Genomic DNA, 23,139 nt, shown 5'->3' on the forward strand with positions numbered 1-23,139 from the left:
CCATTCGTTTTTCCCGATGTTGTTGCTCAATGGAGGCATTTGAAGAGGTTTGATGTTCCTTGCAATCTCATTCAACACATTGTATCGGGCATGCCACAATCTTGGAAACGAAAGCACTGGTGCTGTTTGTGTTTCAGTTTACTTCCCTACGAATTTTCCGAGTATCACGATCTAAAAGGTTTCTCCGGATGCCCTTATTTTTCTGGATTTGGTGTTCGGGTAGTTCGAGAATTCAGCCAAGGTCTTTGAATGCCATTCCAGCTCTGTGGCTAAAATTTTGATGGCCAATCCTTCTGCGAGTCCAGCAACTACCCTTTTCTTTTCGATAACCTTTATTTGCCTGATTTTTTGGCATCGTAAGAGATCTGCAATAAAGCGATGGACAATAAAATTTCTTTGATAATAAATAAAATGCCATAACTTCGTGAATATCGCATGAATTTAAATAACATTTTGGGAAATAACTAAACTTAAAGTAACCCTTTAATGGTACAATTTTCCTTTTCTTTGTGACGTATATTTAGGGAAATATTGATATTTTACTAATCTGCAATAATGCGATTAACACAGTTTATATATATATATATATATATATATATATATATATATATATATATATATATATATATATATATATATGCTTATAATAAGTGAACTGTTTAAAAAAACATACTACTTGTATGCACATGCGTCAGTTTCTGTATTAATTAAAATATAATATTTATGCGTATTTTACGACTAGGCAACGCCGGACGGCCTGCTCATATATATATATATATATATATATATATATATATATATATATATATATATATATATATATATATATATATATACCGGAAGTCGGAAAAGAATATAGTTGCACGTTTCTTTTCTAACTCTAATTCCGAATCTTCGTTTCCGGTTTCATAATTTTAATGTATACGCATTTTTTTTTCTTTGTAGATATGTGCAGAGTTGGATTGACACGAGAGAAGTCCAATCAGAGAAAGCCAACTTAACCATCCTCTTCGACAAATATGTACCGTCGTGTCTAGAAACTCTACGTCAACGCTTTAAGAAAATCACACCGATTGCCGAATGCAGCCACATTCAAATGTTGTGCTATTTATTGGAATGTCTTCTCACCCCGGAAAACACGCCGGCAGATTCGCAGAAAGAACTTTACGAACTTTATTTTGTCTTTGCTTGTGTTTGGGCCTTTGGAGGAGCCATGTTCCAAGATCAGGTACGGAAAAACAAAAAAAGTTCTTTATTTGGTATTCATGCAGACTACGGACCGTACTATCGTCGGGATTGTCCGAACAATTAACGTAAAACGTCGGAAGAAAGTGAACGAAAGCCTCGTGTTTCTATTTATAAACACTGCTGCTAGGAAGTGATGAATCAAATTAATTCACGTTCTGCTATCAACCAATCAGAAACCAGAATTGCTCCATACATATTAAACCTTTTTAGCAACCTTGCTATGTTTTTTTTTTTTTTTAGAAGGATCTTTTGTTCCTTGGTTGCAAAATTATAAAGTCCGGAACCTGTACAGAACAGCTGTCCACAGAGAATACATCAGCTCCAAGACTTGTACAGAATAACTACCCATGGGAAACTATTCTGAAACTAAAACATGGCTTTCGACTCAAGAATTTGCCTAAGTTATAGTCGTCGACTAGAACATCAGAAAAAATAGTTTCATTTCTTTTTCTTGTTTAACAAAACAAAACGTTCTCTTTCAGTTACATAAATAAAATATTAGAAGGCACTTCAAAACCCGAGGAGAAAAAATCTAAAACAATAAAATTTCTAATTTAGATATTTCGGAGTAAAATACCATCCTCAAAATTTTGTACATTTTTTCTTTCTTTTTTTTTTTCTCCTTTCTAACCATGTTGTTAAGCTGGAGAAAAGAAAAGCAGTTAGTAAAGGTTCGCGTTTTGTCTCTCAGTGGGAGTATTTTGAAATGACAGAACTATGCGTTGGCAACACGAGATTTACATCAGGAATGTGAGTTCCGTGATATAAGCGTTGCTTTAATTTGAATAGAATACAATACATATAAGATATGTTTGAAAGCCGAATCACAACGCAATATTACGAAAATAAACAAATATTTATTTGTTTGAAATTCATAAAACTCCATCCTCAGAATTTTTTACTTTGTTCTTTTTTTTATTCTTCTTTCTTGCCATGTTAATCTCGCGTTGCCAACACATTGTCCCGTCATTTAAAGATATCACCGCTGAGAGACAACACGTGGACCTTTACTAACTGATTTTTCTTTTCTCCAACTTAACAACATGGCAAGAAAGAATAAAAAAGAAAAAGAAAAAATGTGCAAAAGTCTGAGGATGGAGTTTTACTCTGAAATATAAAAATTATAAATTTTAACCAAATAAAAATTTGTTTATTTTCATAATATTGCCTTGTAATTTGGCTTTCGAACATATCTTATACATATTTTATTTTATTCAAATTGACGCTTCTATCACGGAACTCACAGACCTGGCGGATATATATATATATATATATATATATATATATATATATATATATATATATATGATTAAGAGACGAATATTGGCTGAAGAGAGCTTGATAAGGATACCTTAAACGGGCCTTATTATCGGGCTTGAAACCGACGGTACCAATGATCTGTCTCAACTAACAACTTTCTGTACACAATATATATATACATATATATATATATGTATATATATATATATATATATATATATATATATATATATGTATGTATATGTAACATACTTATGAAAATGGAAATAAATAAAACATTTAAAATATAGAAGGGTCACCAGTTAGTAAGTGTTAACAAAAACAAACAGCTTTGTAAATGCAAAAATAGAGAAAAACTAAATTTCATAACAAAACATTTTTATAAAAGAGATAAGAATATTAGTTATTTCCAGTCATTTATGCAAATACGTGTTCGATGAAGAAAGTTGGGTTAATAATCACGTCAAAATATTCATAGTGTGAATAATATACGTGAGTATTCGGCAGCGTGGCATTGTGAATGTGTGTGCATTGGTTTACCTTGTTCTTGTCAGAGTATGTATGGATGCAAGTAGCAGTTTGTTTTTGTTCGCCTGACACTTGCTAGTATGTAGGAATGCGTACGCAGATAAAGTAAAGTCATTAAATCTTTTCCGACTACTCTGAACCATGGAAGGAGATGTTGAGCAAACGTTCTGGGGTCTTTTGCAGCTGGCTTGAAAATTCACTGTCACTAGATTTTGACTGTTTTGTAGAAGTTTATAACTTTGTGTCTGCTTACTATTTTCACATGTGTGTGTTACTTTTAGGGTTTTTAGGGTTGGCTTTGGTGAGTGAAGAGGAAAGCGAATTCCAACGAAGCAAAGAAAGAAAGAGGATAACAATTAGATCCATTAGTTTTCATCGTTCGTCAGAATCAATTCGCAGACCAACTATGCATACATCGGAGACATTTAACATTTTAACCAAGTCACACAATCCTTACAGGGACAAGCGATCACAACCCCACTGACCAATCTATGCACGTCTTATGAATTTCAATAAAGTTTCTTTAAAAAAAAAAAATTATTTAATTTATTTATTTATTTATTTATTTATTTTTACAGATGATTGATTACAGAAATGAATTTACAAAATGGTGGGTGAATGAATTCAAATCGGTCAAGTTTCCAAGTCAAGGAACCGTGTTTGATTATTACATCGACCCCGAAACTAAAAAGTTTGAACATTGGTCAAAACGAGTGGCCAAATTTGAGCTGGACCCGGAAATACCGTTACAGGTAAGGACAGATTATTTCATAATTTACAGAGACCAACGTTCAATCTCCTCGGATGTTATATTTCGCTGAGGGCCGATCGTCAAATGTGTTGTAAGTCTATTTAATTTCTAAAAAAAAAAACAATCTTTCGTAGACATTTCTCGATTTATACAATCGTTGGCGATAATAAAAACATACACAGCTGGTTGTAAAAATATTTATTTGTTTTCGAATAACAGTTTCACAAGTCTAATAGCATGCATGATGGGGGATGGCGGTAGTGTGAAGAAGAATGTGTTGCTAGCACCCTCTCGTGTCATTTTCTCGACTCCAAACTTTGTCTCTTTCTGCATATCTTTTATCGGCCCAGATGACGTCAACATTCCGACCTGTATTGTTGAAATATGGGTCAAACTCGCTGACCGGGGATTTTAAGTTCTAGAATTTGACACCCCTTTGATGTCATCTCTTTTTAATTTTAGTTTGTTTAACTGTTTTTTTTTTACTTGAATTATGATGTAGATGATTGAAAAACTAAATTTTTTTTTTTAAATTTTAGTTTGTTTAACCTTTTACGACCTGAATTATGATGTAGATAATTAAAAAAAAAAAGTTAATTTTAGTTAGTTTAAAGAGTAATGATACTATGATTGTCTTCAAACTGGGAAAATTAAGACGTTTAATGGTTAAACTACCACTTACCACTGAGAATTTTTACATTTCATAAACTTACCTTGATTATTATCCATTGTGCTTGAAAAAAGGATGTTTATGACAACAAACGAAATTCTTCACTATCTGAGACAGATGACGGTATACTGAATGCAAGCAATGGACAGTTGCAATCTGGAAGTATCTGGCATCTACTCAGATACTGAACTAATACGTACAAGGCGTGTTTGAATCAATTCCCACTTTATTTATGCCCTTATATTGATTTATTTACGACTGAATCACTAAGTTCAACCAGGTCATAAAGGGTTAATACGTCCCGCACTGTCTGCTAAACTCCAACTTCTGTCGCATCATCTCCGATTTGAATCTTTGTGCTTGTTCCAAAACTACTTCCACAGAATGTGCATCGATGGACGTACTGCATTTGTAGGCCGTCAACGAAAATACCCCACATAAACCTGACAGCAAAATCCCACCTCTTCACTTGAGGAAAATTTCCTGAAAATCTTTCGCTCTGATACTTTCTTTCCTTGGACCATTTATCTCTTGAATTCCCTACCTTTTCCCATTTCCCCCGAGCTTACCAATTACTGTTATTTATTAATTTAATAATTAAAGAACACAATGATCAATATTTAGACATTGTTAGAAACACTGTTACGTAACAATAAGAAAAAAAAGAAAAAAAAATGAAACGAAAGGTCCCTGAATTTCGATATGTTGTGTATACCGAGTGTGCATACGTCTGTATATACGTGTCACAGTCATCTATATGACACACGTGTGTCCGTCTATGACCGTCTAACATTGGTATCGGCTAATCTAGTTTTTCTATTGTTCGTTGAATTGATACATGTGTAACATGTGTTGATATGTTAACAGATACAGTTTAACATCCGACATGTAACATTAACAACAGAAAGGGACAAATAACGGCTTTACATCGGTCAATGGAGAAATATATCTGGTCCATCTTTGGTTTTAATTTGACGGATTCTCGAAAAGCTGCAAATGAAGATTCGCAAAACTCAAAGTCCCTGTGGTATTTGCAGCAGCTTTATTCTGGATGTTTTCCCCATTGGAAAGCTGCAACGCTTGTCCTAGATTATTGCCATTTCTGATTCACTCTACACGGAACCATCACGATCTGAAGACCGTCTCTTTCTCCTTCTGTTCAGATTCGGTCTGCTCTCTCTAACTCCCGACTAAAATAATTCGTGTCTTTCAAGCTCTCTCCTAAAGTCCACGTCATCTTCAGTGACCTCTACGTCAAGCTACGTTAGACTATAGAGGTCAAACCTATTTTTAAATTATTGTTTGTGTTCTAACATTCTTTTCTATTAAAACATCTTAACATAAATAATTTTATATTTATTTCGCAATGATAATATTCTTCTGATATTCTATTTTTACAAATATTATAACAATCATAATAATTGTCGATTAGTTCGCCTTTCGGCGTTGCCCGGCCAATATCTAACAGATATATCATGTCGAACAAAAGGAAGTCGATAAACTGTTTCAAGCATGTAAAAAAAATGCAAAATAAGGCAGACGTCAAACGCAGTTGAAGAAACAGAACACAAACACAGGTTTTAAAAATGATAAGTAATTTTATTTATGAAAATAATATTGGGGGAGACAAAAAAAAAAAAAAGATTAAAAATAACGAATTGTGAAGATGCGAAATCTTATGCTAATATCTAAAAATGCCGAGCGGAAAAAAAAACATGTCAATAAACAAAAAGACAAAACAAAAAGAAACGTATCAATTCGTCGCACAAGAGAGAGAGAGAGAGAGAGAGAGAGAGAGAGAGAGAGAGAGAGAGAGAGAGAGAGAGGGGGGGGTAGACTTATCGTTCATTCTTTTTTATGTTGAATTTCAACCGTCTGTATCTCCGTGCTCAACGTTTACATCGACAAAAAGACAAAAGAAAAAGAAACGTATCAATTCGTCGCACAAGAAAGAGAGAGAGAGAGAGAGAGGGGGGAGAGAGAGAGAGGGAGACAGACAGACAGACAGACAGAGAAAGGGGAGGGTGTAGACTTACGGTTCGTTCTTTTTTATGTGGGATTTCAACTGTCCTTATCTCCATGCTCAACATTTACATCGACAAGTTTCATCATTTTAGTTTTTCGTCCTGGCCATATTGATTAGTCTTGCTTCATCGTGTTCACAAACACGTTCATCCAGACTTTGAGAGTCCTTGGGTGGGGAGTGGGAGTGGGGGTTTATAACATGCTTCATACATTCGTTTGGTCTTTTCCTTTACTCTATCCTCCTTTGACCTTGACATATAGATGGTTGAGCCTACAGTGGGGTTTTTTTTTTTTACGATTTTGAGGCTGTTCCCCATGGTTGCGCTGTTTTTGGCGATCTGAAAAGACGGCTTTCTTGCATCATAGATTCTATGGATGTACTTGTAGAGATCGATCATGGCACCACGATTTCTCCGATGCTCAAGAGTGGGCAGTCTCAGGGTTCTCAATCTTTCAGAATATGGCTTGTCCTTCAGTGATGCCAGCAGCTTGGTTGCTCGGCGCTCTATTTCTCTTTTAAATATCTCTTCGTTCTCTTCCCAGTTTATAGATTCTCTCTCTCTCTCTCTCTCTCTTTCTCTCTCTCTCTCTCTCTCTCTCTCTCTCTTTACATCCTTTTCCACGGCGACGATTTAATAAAACAGAAAGAAAAAGATACGTTTTCACTCGGCTTGAAAATGGAAATTGCAACTTCTTTCTAAAATACAAAATCGAGTGTTGCGTCTGTTACGATTATGTGATAACTAGGACAACAGCATATTCTTTTTATTGTTTTGGCTCTCGGGCGTGTATCCGTTGATATCTTATATGCTTGTATATAGAGTGATGTGGTTCTCTGTTGGTTAACTGTGTCGGATATATACTCGAGAGTCAAAATAATGAAAAGAATATGCTGTTGTCCATAGCCCTAGTAATAACATTCAAGTGGAAATACTTCAGGAGGTTCAGGGGCGGGGGGACAGAAGTTCCTTGGGTTTTTCAATTTTTACAGGCAATAAAAATGTAATATTGTGTAAGTCTCGTAGAGGCATAAACACATACACACCAGAAATGGTCACGCAATGTTAATAACACTTAAAATTTTATTAGTCAAACGAAAGCAAAACAATCAAAAAAACTTTAAAAAATAAAGTTTTGGGTAAAAAAAAGCTCGGTTCTCATGTAGCTGATGTCTCCCTGTTTCTAGTTTCACGTGTTCTCGCTCACATACTCTTATTCCGTATTCGTAGCAGTAATGGGTCGACATCAGTGGAATTTTTATACAAAAACAGTCATTAACAATGTTTTTTTAATTTTGTCTTTTTAATGTTTAACATATTTTAAACTAATATAAATTATTGCACAATAAAAATAATTAAATTTAAACAAAAATATTTTTCTTATTTCGAATTATTTCATCTTTTATTTGATTACTAAATTTAAAAAGTTATTCCGGCAAATTATCTAACAATTTGATAAACAAAAATATCGTAAAAACTGTATTTAACGTGAAAATACGATAAAAGATTTTTTTTAATTTAATTTAATTTAATTTATATTAATTTATTTTATTGCGGACTATTATTCTCATCTTTATTGGTTGTTGTTTCACGACATTTCGACCAACTATTCCTCTGGCCTTCCTCAGGTGGTAACCGCAACGGATAGAAACTTTGAATCTCCTAACTGCATTCTCGGCAATTACTGCCATCCGTAGTTGTTGTCGTCTCAATGAATTCCAATCAAAATTTTAAAATTTTGTAATCAAATAAAAAATTGCTTTACAATAACGTTAACTTCTTAACTTAACAAGAAAAACACAATCGTTCCTGGCATAACATATTAGAAATGTTTCTGAATTTTTTAGATAAGGATAGATGATTTGGATTATTTGGACTATTGTTCTCATCTTGGTTGTTATTCTTACAACGTTTCAGCCGATGCAACGTCTGACTTTCTTCAGGTTTATCTTGTAGAACTCGGAAATCAGCACGGATCTCAAACAGGACGCTTTATTTAAAGTTCGGAAGAGCATTTTCCCATTCCGGCAGCCATGACCAGGTAGAAATCTTAAGTAATAGCCAATAGCAGTCTCAATATCACCTGCACTGAAGATTGAACCTTCAAACTCCAGATGAGTGTCGCTTACAACTGAATTTTACCTACTACTTTACCCCTTGGTGCATTTGAGGACTCGAAATTCCATGCTGATTCCAGAGTGTGAAAGAAAAATTCCTGAATTTGGCAAAAAAAAAAAAAAAAAAAAAATCCCGAGTTCGACAAAATATATAGAGCAGTTATTTGTCTGTGTGTATGTCTAGCTAAAAAGTGAAATGCTACGAAACAAATACCCACAAAGTTTGTACATTCTTGATCAACATTTTCCTAAATAAATAATATCTAAAATTTAGAAAAGAAAAATCATTCTATTGTGGTCAACTGGGCCAGGATTCGTCGAGATGGAGTTCAATTTTTCAGCCATTTTTAATGTCATCTTTTATATAAAAGATATAATGCAAATAATCCAAAACTGAATCTCGCCTACACTTTCATCATTTAACCCTAATCTTAACCCTAAACCTAAATCTAATCCTAATTCTAATCCTAACACTAACCCTAACTCTAATCCTAGCACAACCCTAACTCTCACCATTAAAAAGCTTGTATTGTTATCCATTCTTACAGGCTACAATGGTGCCAACTGCAGAGACGACAAGAATCCGCTACTTCCTTGATATTTTGATCGCTTCCAAACGACCAGTAATGCTGGTAGGTATCGCCGGAAGTGGAAAGAGTGTGCTGATGCAAGACAAACTCGTCTCCTTGTCCGACGACTACATCATCGCCAATGTGCCGTTTAACTTCTACACCACATCGGAAATGTTGCAACGCGTCCTTGAAAAACCGCTGGAAAAAAAGGCTGGACGCAATTACGGACCCGTTGGTAACAAAAGACTCATCTATTTTGTTGATGACATGAATATGCCGGAGGTGAGCGATTTCTTCTTCTTTTTTTTTTTTTTTTAATATATAAAGTAAGAAGTTATCGCTATTGTAAAGCAATCGTTTGTATCTCTACTAAAAAAAAAAAGGAATTGTGTGTGTGTGTGTGTGTGTGTGTGCGTGAGTGTGCATGTGTGTGCGTGTGTGTACGTGTGTGTGAGTGTGTGCGCCCGTGTACATGTGTGTGTGCGCGCGCGCGCGTGTGTTTCTGTGTGTAAGTTGATTCCCTGTGGACTCGAAATTATATATCGCGTTTGTTGTCATCTACTAAATCGATATTATTATATTTTCTTGATTAATTAACGGGCCATATAAATATGTATTATCTTGTATCTGTTGTGTATGGACTATTGTCCTTGTCCTAAGGTCCTGGGTATGACCTTAAACTATATCCAATAATGAGGTCCCCAGCTTGCGGGCTTTGGGGAGTATGGAGTCACCCTTTCATTGCTATTGCTCCCATGTCCACTCTGACCCAGAGTGATAGTACCTGTTAGGGTCCCAACTATGGATTAAATAGAAACCGACTTGAAAAAAAAATATATATTCTATTAAAAAAAAATTTCTTCAAAATAACTGGATTCGGCATTAAATAACCTGAAAAGGGTCGATAAGCCGTAAAACAAAACCAACCAAACAACCTTGTCCTAAATGTCTATTTTACGACCCGTGATTCGTCTCATATTGTGGAGTTGGTGCGTGCGTGCCAGAACACGTAACAAATACATGACGATATACCTGTTTCTACTGTGCGTTCCTTCTGGGGGGACGGGGTCGTCATTCTCAATGGGGGGGATCTGTTTAAAGGAACACTTCAACACAGGACCCAAGACGATGTGAAATTTTATGTATTTTATTCACTCCCAGGTATTAGTCATAGCAGAAGGGAGTGATCGACGATCTTTGGCTGAGGGAGGGAGCTCTTCTATGCCTCCATGCTGAGACTTCTCCTCCCACCTCATGGGAAGACCCACTTTTAATGACTTTTGTTTGTTTGTTTAAATGAAAATAAATATTTAGTGTTTTTATGTATAAGTAACATGGAGACCCGACGTTGCCCGGTATTTAATGATGATCAACAAATATTTCACAATTATATATTTTTATTGTCATCGAAATCCGTGAAATCGCCCCGGGAGGAAGCTTCACATGCCTCCATGCAGTAACTTTGTCCAAAATATATGTTATTCTGCATTGCACTCTAGAGAACCCACTGTTTCTTGCATAAAATTATTTTATATAAACTTCTTTCCAGTTAACAGAAAAAAATATAAGAAATTTACGTACGTGGTTTGAACCTACAGTCCACGCCATGCAAAAAAAAAAAAGCACGCTATCAACTTACCCACAGTAGAATTTTCATGACCCGTTAGTCTATCATTGATGCTAAGCGACGACATGAAAAATGGCTTTACCGATGATAGATAAAGTAAAATATTGGTTTCGTTTATCGATTATCGGTAATCATCGGGGGTATTCTGAAACAAAACTTACCTAAGATTACTCCCAGATTTATACGCTAAAGTTCTGTAAATTTTAAAGAAAATCTGTTCAGCCGTTTCGAAGTCTATAAGGAAGGAACTCACACACACATATTCACACAAAGTTGCATTTATATAATTGTAGAGATAAAACAACAATAGCAAAGAAATGTTTTTTTTTTAATTTTTTAAGAATTTAGTGTTAAGCAAAATTTTGTTTTTTGTTCTTGGCAACAAAAAAATCTATATATTTCTGGCAACAAAAAAATCTATATATTTCTGGCAACAAAAAAAAATCTATATATTTCTGGCAACAAAAAAATCTATATATTTCTGGCAACAAAAAAAATCTATATATTTCTGGCAACAAAAAAATCTATATATTTCTGGCAACAAAAAATCTATATATTTCTGGCAACAAAAAATCTATATATTTCTGGCAATAAAAAAATCTATATATTTCTGGCAACAAAAAAAATCTATATATTTCTGGCAACAAAAAATCTATATATTTCTGGCAACAAAAAATCTATATATTTCTGGCAACAAAAAATCTATATATTTCTGGCAACAAAAAAATCTATATATTTGCTTCCAAAGGAAGCATCATCTGTAATAACTCTTTTAAATTTATGTTAACTATAACAAGTTTTCAAAAATTTAATGGACTTTAATATTTACTGAATTTTCCGCAATATTTCTTATCGCGTTCATCATTTGCTGTCTGCTATGATTTTCAATGGCTCAGGGTTTCGGCAACTTATGGTGTTTTATGTAAACTGCCCGGAGAATTCTGACGATAGCATTGTTCTTATTCTTAGTCAATATCATGTGTATTTATAGTTATCCATACATGATAAAGTTCACAAACAAGGGAGATAACCCCGAACAAGGGAGGTAAGTTGTAATTATTTGTAATCTACTGCTTAAAATTTATTATTTTACACTTATCCTGTTGAATGTCTATTGTGTACAGGTAGACCAGTATTTCACTGTGCAACCTCATACCTTAATGCGACAACACTTGGATCACAGCCACTGGTATGACAGACTAAAGCTAACATTGAAGGACATCCACAACACCCAATATGTTGCCTGTATGAACCCGACAGCAGGCAGTTTTACCATCGACCCAAGATTGCAGGTAAGTCAACTGTTAAAGAAAATTGTTATTGCTTATATTCATAAACGATCTCTTTGATAACATTGTGTCCGAGATGGGTATATTTGCTGATGACACCACGCTTTATGATAGACATGATTGAAAAACAAATGTGTAACGTGGTCGTTATTCTTCTTCCACGGTGTCGTTACATTTTAACGTATTTCTGCATTTATCGACCCGCGGTTTCCACAAAGTTTCTTGAGTGTGCTCGGGCGCTGACGGGAATAAGCGGAAGCGGACGACCGCGAAGCGTTTAACCGCTATGAGGAAATTATATTTATAAACTGGAAAAACATGGAAATACAATAAATAAAATTACAAACATGCATCTCACCCAACCCTAACCCTAACCCTAACCCTACCCGCGGTTTCCACGAAGTTTCTCGAGTGTGCTCAGGTGCTGACGGGAATAACCGGAAGCGGCCAGTTACGAAGCGTTAAACTGCTATGAGGAAATTATAATTATAAGCAGGAAAAACATGGAAATACAATAAATAAAATTACAAACATACATCTCATCCAGTCCTAACTTGCGCGATTAAAATTAGCTTTTTATTTCTTCTAATTTATATAAAAAAAAATAAATAAAATAAAAACAAAATTAAAAAGTAGCCTTCATATATTCGTATTAGCTAAAAGCAGACAGCGTCTTTGTTAAAAGTTGAGGTACGCTCGGGCGACCTTTTCCGGTTATTTCCGTCAGCTGCCGAACGAGCCCGAGCCAACTTCTTGGTAATCATGGGTAGGCAAATACAGAAATACCCATTTTAACGTTATCTCGTATTCCTCTTCATCGTTCTTTTTCTCTTTTTTTATAGTTCTTTTTTCCCCACTGATGACACCACTTTGTATGCATTTACATCCGCCCTGTTAGATTATGAGGAGTAACCCGGATATTATTAATACTTATTACATCACAAAATGTTTTTTTTCTTGTTTTTTTTTTTTTCAGAGGCATTTTTGTGTATTTGCAATCAGCTTTCCTTCTCAGGATGCCTTGCATACAATCTACAATAGCATCCTGAGTCAACATTTGGCCTTCAACAATTTCGCTCCGGCCGTGCAGAAATTTGCACCCAATATCATCGCCGCTGCTTTAGCCCTTCACCAGAAGGTGTCTTCCAACTTCTTGCCGACGGCCATCAAATTCCATTATGTATTTAATCTACGAGACCTTTCGAACATTTTCCAGGTAATTCATTACTTTCAAACGTGTAGCCAGATTTGCTGTGATATTCAAAATTCCTTTTATTTTACGTTTTCCGAATTTTTGAGATGAAGGTTAACAATTTGTAGTATTTGTATTATTCGGACTACTGTTCTCATTTTGAGTGTTATTCTCTACAAGAACCTGTGGCATAATGAATAAATGTTATTTACATATGTAGGTCTTTTATCGTCCTTGTCTGATGCTGCTGTTTCTCTTCCTCATTGGTGTTCTGTTATATACGATATGCCGTACATATACGGCATAATCGTGTTGACACACCGATTCTTGTCAGATCACCGAAATTAAGCAACGTTGAGCCCTGTTAGTGCCAGATGACCATTTGGGAATTTCAAGGCGCTGTATATGCTCTCTGCTTATTTCGGCATTTGTTTCCAGTCGTCTTGTACATACACTTCACTTTCCACTGGTATTTAACAATATCGACTCAGGAGATGTGTGGCTGGTGACTGCGCACCTCCTGCCGCAATAATTTCATGCACAGGCACCCCTCCGTAGTTACCCATAGTCTGTTAAAGACTGAAGGAGCCACCCTATGGTGTTCTGTCAAGTGGTTTTTATGAAAAATAAAGCTTCTTTTCGTGCAGTAAAGACAAAAGGAGACGTCTGCTGAGAGTTTCTTAGTGGTTTTATTTTTTAATAGAATTTGACTCGTACCGGGTGAGAGACTAATGTTCTCGTAGCTAATGATTTATTTGACTTCGTAACAACTGAAATGAGTGATATGTGAACTGATTTGTGTAACATTTCACACTTAGCGATTATCAAAGGTTTTTATAACACTATTGACAATGTCTCGTACTCCTCCCTCAAGTAGACTGGTCCAAAAGCCTTTCTTTCTATTAGCATGAAAAATGCGATGTCATTCATCATCTCGACTCATACTTCCGTTTTGTTTCTATACTCCAATAGTATTATCAAACTAACAAAACTTTTGAACTTTGCCATTCAAATGTTAGGTCGGTGTAACGTTTCACACGTAGCGATTGTCAAAGTTTTTTACAACACTATCAGCAACATGTCTTCCTCTCACAGACTGACTCTTATTATTAATGGTTTGTTTGTCATCGCTGTTTCGTCTAATGGTTGCTATACAAAAAAACTTCTTTTCATGCAAGGAGACGTTTGCTGATAGTTTCTTAAAGGTTTTATTTTGGGATAAAATTGACCCAGAATGTTGCGTTATTGAATGTATATATAATTTTTTTAATTTGCACTTTTCAAATACTTGCGAAATTATATAGCCTGACAATTTTTTGTCGTTGTTCTGCAAAATCAACACAGACGAATTTTGTCAACACACAAGTTTATTTACAATTTACTGATAACCATTGACAAAAGAGAGAGGGGGAGAAGGGAACAGAACAACTACGTTTAGCTGTGTGTGTGTGTGTGTGTGTGTGTGTGTGTGTGTGTGTGTGTGTGTGTGTGTGGCAGGCGACGGCGGAAAATTTCAATTACGCTGGACAACTGTCAGCCTTCTTTTTTTTGTCGCTAGTTGTCTTATAAAGACACTAACCAACGTTCCTGAAATGAAAATACATAAAATATTTCATTGTTTTTGTTTATTTTGCGTTACGCAATACTAACTTCCTGGCTTTGTTCTTTTGTTTCGGTGATAATTACAATTCAGGTTATTTTGATACGATACAAGAATGTGGATAAAAATACATCTGAAATATGCGTGTGTGCACACCACCGATTTTATCGGCGTCGCCCCGGCTCAATATCCATCAAGGAGAGGGAGAGACTAATGTTCTTTTGACAAACTATTCTTAACTAAAATGAGTGACACGCGGACATCGATATTGAGGTAACATCTCTCACTTAGCAATAATCAAAGTTTGCTTATAACATTTTCTGCAGTGTGTCTCGTACTCGCTCCCACAAGTGGAATGGTCCGAAAATCTTTTTTATTTCCCAGATCAAAAAACGTGACGTAATTTATCATATCGACTCATACTTCTGTTTTGTTTCTATGCTTCAAATATATTTTCTCCAATTCCGAATATTAATACAGCTCTACTTTCTATTGAGCGCAATTACATGAACAACGTAGTTTTATAGGATAAGTATGAACGAAAATGCTTACAAACACTATATGTATGTATGTATATATACATGCATGTATGTATATATATGTATATATATATGTATATATATGTATGTACGTATGTATATACATGTATGTAACTGTATGTATATCTATCTATATATATGTATGTATATATATGCATATATATGTATATATATACATGTACGTATGTGTATATGTACGTACGTATGTATATATATATATATGTATGCATATATGTATATATATGTATTATATATATATATGTATGTATTTATGTATATATATATATGTATATACATACATGTATGCATGTATATATATATATGTGTATATAGATATATGTATGTATGCATATATGTATGTATATATATGTATGTATGTATTATATATATATGTGTATGTATATGCATATATGTATATGTATGTATATGCATGTATATATATATTCATATTTACGTATATATATATATGCATACATATATATACTTTTTGTTTCCTTTTACATAAGCATTAATATATGTCGCTACACATTCATGAGCATGTTTCGGTCAGTTAGGTATTAGTAACAAGACCTCTTTAGGATAGCTTATACAAAAGTTTATTCCGTAATGAAAATCGTTCATGTCATAAAAAATTATTATCAGAAGATTATATATATATATATATATACATATATATGTGTGTGTGTGTGTGTGTGTGTGTGTGTGTGTGTGTGTGTGTGTGTGTGTGTGTGTGTGTGTGTGTGTGTGTGTGTGTGTGAATGAAGATTTGGAATTAAATTCAGTAAGTTAAAAAATTTACGACAAATTTATTTGACAAGGAATACGAAAAATTTTATATTCCATGTCGAATAATAAATTTTTCGTAAATTTTCATTTATACTATTGCTCTATCTCGCATAGTGAGCTTTTCATCTGATTAGGATTGTCTTATAAATATTGATACTAATATTTATATGGACTTTAATTTTACAGTATTATACAAGCTGTAATCTGAAAATATTTCAAAATTTTAATTAATCAACATATTACTGCTTATGTAAAAACTAATGTAAAAACTCATAGAAAGTATACCTTGCCCTACTTAGGTATTGAGCACTCGTGTGTGTGCGTTTGTCTGTCTGCGTTTTTGTTAAAATATAAAGAGTAAGAATGAGATATATGTAAAGAATAAACATCGAAAAAGAAATTGTAAAAAAATAAAAAACGACAAAAAGTGGAAATAAGTTGATTCAACATGTTCTTGCGACTACCATTATTTATAAGCGTGTTATGACGCATATTCTAAAATGTTCGGTGGTCTTGTGGCGGATGTAATCTGTGAACATACGTGCAATATTTTGCCAGTCGATATATGCTCTGAAGGTATGTACATTACAAATTCAGACAGATTTTAAAAACAAATTAACGTAAATAAATAGAGAGTCAAAAGGTGAATTGAAACCATATTCAGTATGCCACTAGGGAAAAACAGTTGGAATATTAAGAAAAAATCGTAGCGCGGAAACTAACTTACATAACGAGTTGACACAGATCAACACGAAATAACACGAAAAAATCGTAGCACAGAAACTAACTTACATAACGAGTTGACACAGATCAAAACGAAATAACACGAAAAAATCGTAGCACAGAAACTAACTTACATAACGAGTTGACACAGATCAACACGAAATAACACGAAAAAATCGTAGCACAGAAACTAACTTACATAACGAGTTGACACAGATCAACACGAAATAACACGAAAAAATCGTAGCACAGAAACTAACTTACATAACGAGTTGACACAGATTAACACGAAATAACACGAAAAAATCGTAGCACAGAAACTAACTTACATAACGAGTTGACACAGATCAACACGAAATAACACGAAAAAATCGTAGCACAGAAACTAACTTACATAACTAGTTGACACAGATCAACACGAAATAACACGAAAAAATCGTAGCACAGAAACTAACTTACATAACGAGTTGACACAGATCAACACGAAATAACACGAAAAAATCGTAGCACAGAAACTAACTTACATAACGAGTTGACACAGATTAACACGAAATAACACGAAAAAATCGTAGCACAGAAACTAACTTACATAACTAGTTGACACAGATCAACACGAAATAACACGAAAAAATCGTAGCAAAGAAACTAACTTACATAACGAGTTGACACAGATCAACACGAAATAACACGAAAAAATCGTAGCACAGAAACTAACTTACATAACGAGTTGACACAGATCAACACGAAATAACACGAAAAAATCGTAGCACAGAAACTAACTTACATAACGAGTTGACACAGATCAACACGAAATAACACGAAAAAATCGTAGCACAGAAACTAACTTACATAACGAGTTGACACAGATCAAAACGAAATAACACGAAAAAATCGTAGCACAGAAACTAACTTACATAACGAGTTGACACAGATCAACACGAAATAACACGAAAAAATCGTAGCACAGAAACTAACTTACATAACTAGTTGACACAGATCAACACGAAATAACACGAAAAAATCGTAGCACAGAAACTAACTTACATAACGAGTTGACACAGATCAACACGAAATAACACGAAAAAATCGTAGCACAGAAACTAACTTACATAACGAGTTGACACAGATTAACACGAAATAACACGAAAAAATCGTAGCACAGAAACTAACTTACATAACTAGTTGACACAGATCAACACGAAATAACACGAAAAAATCGTAGCAAAGAAACTAACTTACATAACGAGTTGACACAGATCAACACGAAATAACACGAAAAAATCGTAGCACAGAAACTAACTTACATAACGAGTTGACACAGATCAACACGAAATAACACGAAAAAATCGTAGCACAGAAACTAACTTACATAACGAGTTGACACAGATTAACACGAAATAACACGAAAAAATCGTAGCACAGAAACTAACTTACATAACGAGTTGACACAGATCAACACGAAATAACACGAAAAAATCGTAGCACAGAAACTAACTTACATAACGAGTTGACACAGATCAACACGAAATAACACGAAAAAATCGTAGCACAGAAACTAACTTACATAACGAGTTGACACAGATCAACACGAAATAACACGAAAAAATCGTAGCACAGAAGCTAACTTACATAACGAGTTGACACAGATCAACACGAAATAACACGAAAAAATCGTAGCACAGAAACTAACTTACATAACGAGTTGACACAGATCAACACGAAATAACACGAAAAAATCGTAGCAAAGAAACTAACTTACATAACGAGTTGACACAGATCAACACGAAATAACACGAAAAAATCGTAGCACAGAAACTAACTTACATAACGAGTTGACACAGATCAACACGAAATAACACGAAAAAATCGTAGCACAGAAGCTAACTTACATAACGAGTTGACACAGATCAACACGAAATAACACGAAAAAATCGTAGCACAGAAACTAACTTACATAATGAGTTGACACAGATCAACACGAAATAACACGAAAAAATCGTAGCACAGAAACTAACTTACATAACGAGTTGACACAGATTAACACGAAATAACACGAAAAAATCGTAGCACAGAAACTAACTTACATAACGAGTTGACACAGATCAACACGAAATAACACGAAAAAATCGTAGCACAGAAACTAACTTACATAACGAGTTGACACAGATCAACACGAAATAACACGAAAAAATCGTAGCACAGAAACTAACTTACATAACGAGTTGACACAGATCAACACGAAATAACACGAAAAAATCGTAGCACAGAAGCTAACTTACATAACGAGTTGACACAGATCAAAACGAAATAACACGAAAAAATCGTAGCACAGAAACTAACTTACATAACGAGTTGACACAGATCAACACGAAATAACACGAAAAAATCGTAGCACAGAAACTAACTTACATAACGAGTTGACACAGATCAACACGAAATAACATGAAAAAATCGTAGCACAGAAACTAACTTACATAACGAGTTGACACAGATCAACACGAAATAACACGAAAAATCGTAGCACAGAAACTAACTTACATAACGAGTTGACACAGATCAACACGAAATAACATGAAAAAATCGTAGCACAGAAACTAACTTACATAACGAGTTGACACAGATCAACACGAAATAACATGAAAAAATCGTAGCACAGAAACTAACTTACATAACGAGTTGACACAGATCAAAACGAAATAACACGAAAAAATCGTAGCACAGAAACTAACTTACATAACGAGTTGACACAGATCAACACGAAATAACACGAAAAATCGTAGCACAGAAACTAACTTACATAACGAGTTGACACAGATCAACACGAAATAACATGAAAAAATCGTAGCACAGAAACTAACTTACATAACGAGTTGACACAGATCAACACGAAATAACACGAAAAAATCGTAGCACAGAAACTAACTTACATAACGAGTTGACGCAGATCAACACGAAATAACACGAAAAAATCGTAGCACAGAAACTAACTTACATAACGAGTTGACACAGATCAACACGAAATAACACGAAAAATCGTAGCACAGAAACTAACTTACATAACGAGTTGACACAGATCAACACGAAATAACACGAAAAAATCGTAGCACAGAAACTAACTTACATAACGAGTTGACACAGATCAACACGAAATAACATGAAAAAATCGTAGCACAGAAACTAACTTACATAACGAGTTGACACAGATCAACACGAAATAACACGAAAAATCGTAGCACAGAAACTAACTTACATAACGAGTTGACACAGATCAACACGAAATAACACGAAAAAATCGTAGCACAGAAACTAACTTACATAACGAGTTGGCACAGATCAACACGAAATAACACGAAAAAATCGTAGCACAGAAACTAACTTACATAACGAGTTGACACAGATCAACACGAAATAACATGAAAAAATCGTAGCACAGAAACTAACTTACATAACGAGTTGGCACAGATCAACACGAAATAACACGAAAAATCGTAGCACAGAAACTAACTTACATAACGAGTTGACGCAGATCAACATGAAATAACACGAAAAATCGTAGCACAGAAACTAACTTACATAACGAGTTGACGCAGATCAACATGAAATAACACGAAAAATCGTAGCACAGAAACTAACTTACATAACGAGTTGACGCAGATCAACATGAAATAACACGAAAAATCGTAGCACAGAAACTTACTTACATAACGAGTTGACACAGATCAACACGAAATAACACGAAAAAATCGTAGCACAGAAACTAACTTACATAACGAGTTGACACAGATCAACACGAAATAACATGAAAAAATCGTAGCACAGAAACTAACTTACATAACGAGTTGACACAGATCAACACGAAATAACACGAAAAATCGTAGCACAGAAACTAACTTACATAACGAGTTGACACAGATCAACACGAAATAACATGAAAAAATCGTAGCACAGAAACTAACTTACATAACGAGTTGACACAGATCAACACGAAATAACATGAAAAAATCGTAGCACAGAAACTAACTTACATAACGAGTTGACACAGATCAAAACGAAATAACACGAAAAAATCGTAGCACAGAAACTAACTTACATAACGAGTTGACACAGATCAACACGAAATAACACGAAAAATCGTAGCACAGAAACTAACTTACATAACGAGTTGACACAGATCAACACGAAATAACATGAAAAAATCGTAGCACAGAAACTAACTTACATAACGAGTTGACACAGATCAACACGAAATAACACGAAAAAATCGTAGCACAGAAACTAACTTACATAACGAGTTGACGCAGATCAACACGAAATAACACGAAAAAATCGTAGCACAGAAACTAACTTACATAACGAGTTGACACAGATCAACACGAAATAACACGAAAAATCGTAGCACAGAAACTAACTTACATAACGAGTTGACACAGATCAACACGAAATAACACGAAAAAATCGTAGCACAGAAACTAACTTACATAACGAGTTGACACAGATCAACACGAAATAACATGAAAAAATCGTAGCACAGAAACTAACTTACATAACGAGTTGACACAGATCAACACGAAATAACACGAAAAATCGTAGCACAGAAACTAACTTACATAACGAGTTGACACAGATCAACACGAAATAACACGAAAAAATCGTAGCACAGAAACTAACTTACATAACGAGTTGGCACAGATCAACACGAAATAACACGAAAAAATCGTAGCACAGAAACTAACTTACATAACGAGTTGACACAGATCAACACGAAATAACATGAAAAAATCGTAGCACAGAAACTAACTTACATAACGAGTTGGCACAGATCAACACGAAATAACACGAAAAATCGTAGCACAGAAACTAACTTACATAACGAGTTGACGCAGATCAACATGAAATAACACGAAAAATCGTAGCACAGAAACTAACTTACATAACGAGTTGACGCAGATCAACATGAAATAACACGAAAAATCGTAGCACAGAAACTAACTTACATAACGAGTTGACGCAGATCAACATGAAATAACACGAAAAATCGTAGCACAGAAACTAACTTACATAACGAGTTGACACAGATCAACACGAAATAACACGAAAAAATCGTAGCACAGAAACTAACTTACATAACGAGTTGACGCAGATCAACACGAAATAAGTTGAAAGAACAAAACATATGGAAGAAAGAAACATACAGAAGCTAATACAAGTGAAATAACGTGAAGCATTAAACGGAAGCGCCAAATTCCATTCATATATATATATATATATATATATATATATATATATATATATATATATATATATATATATATATATATATATAATAGTTATGCCTCGGAAGTAGAGTGAAAAGCACATCGTATTTTTCTTTTATTAATATTATCTTTTCCTTGTACACACTTTTTCGTGAATTATTCCATGGATTTCTGCCTTTGGATTATTATGGACCATCTTCTTCCAATTACGGGATTTCCTTGGATTTTACTTGTACAAATGGAAATTCTTTTAACTTTCTTGAAGTTTTACATTTGGATTTTACCGTCACTGGATTTTTTATCTTCCACCAGACTATCCATTCATGTGTAATCACCTTTTTCTTTACCATATTCTCTCTGCTTAACTTATTTTGTTTTCAAGTAAGATCTTTGACTTACTTGTTGTTTCATCAAATACTTCTGCATGCAAAATCCGATCCCGCATTTTGCTAATTCCTATCCTCTGACGAGAAGGAGAGTATTTCTTCGAAACTCCGCGGATTAAGGACTATCCATTTATCTAGTATTTCCTTTTCAGATTAAATATGTTTTTAACTCATTTCAAATTTTTTTTCTCAAACAAAAAGGTTGACACTTATTGGCTTTTGGAATAATAAGAAATTTGTTTGGTAAGTTAGCTAGAATAAATACTATTTCGATACTGAAGCAATTGCAAACAATACACCCACGAAATGAGTCTGATGATTTAAAAGATTAAAAGAAAGAAAATGTTTTGATGATTTTGTTTCTTATTTTATTTGACGTTTTTATCCATTCATGAACATCCAAGTAAATTGACAAACGAAATATCGATTTTTTTTTTCACAATACTTTATTGTTTTTTTTTATTTTTTTATTTTTATTTATTTTTTTTTTTCATCATATATTTAGTCTTCGTTTATTCTTTCATTCCACACACACAGGCATTATATATATATATATATATATATATATATAT

At 34.2% G+C, this 23,139-nt stretch overlaps 1 protein-coding gene across 1 annotated transcript in view; it reads left to right on the plus strand.

The window, feature by feature from the left end:
• LOC145254676 (dynein beta chain, ciliary-like) overlaps positions 1-23,139 on the plus strand; it is a 249,325-nt gene that overhangs the window by 146,693 nt on the left and 79,493 nt on the right. Inside the window, exons 34-38 of the mRNA XM_080113323.1 lie at positions 946-1,228; positions 3,615-3,788; positions 9,147-9,452; positions 11,922-12,089; positions 13,063-13,302. Coding sequence (XP_079969449.1) covers positions 946-1,228; positions 3,615-3,788; positions 9,147-9,452; positions 11,922-12,089; positions 13,063-13,302 — 1,171 coding nt within the window. The remainder of the gene's footprint in view (positions 1-945; positions 1,229-3,614; positions 3,789-9,146; positions 9,453-11,921; positions 12,090-13,062; positions 13,303-23,139) is intronic.

This window comes from Euprymna scolopes, chromosome 30 (genome assembly GCF_053919585.1).
Source record: "Euprymna scolopes isolate OS-2025 chromosome 30, ASM5391958v1, whole genome shotgun sequence".
NCBI lineage: Eukaryota > Metazoa > Mollusca > Cephalopoda > Sepiida > Sepiolidae > Euprymna > Euprymna scolopes.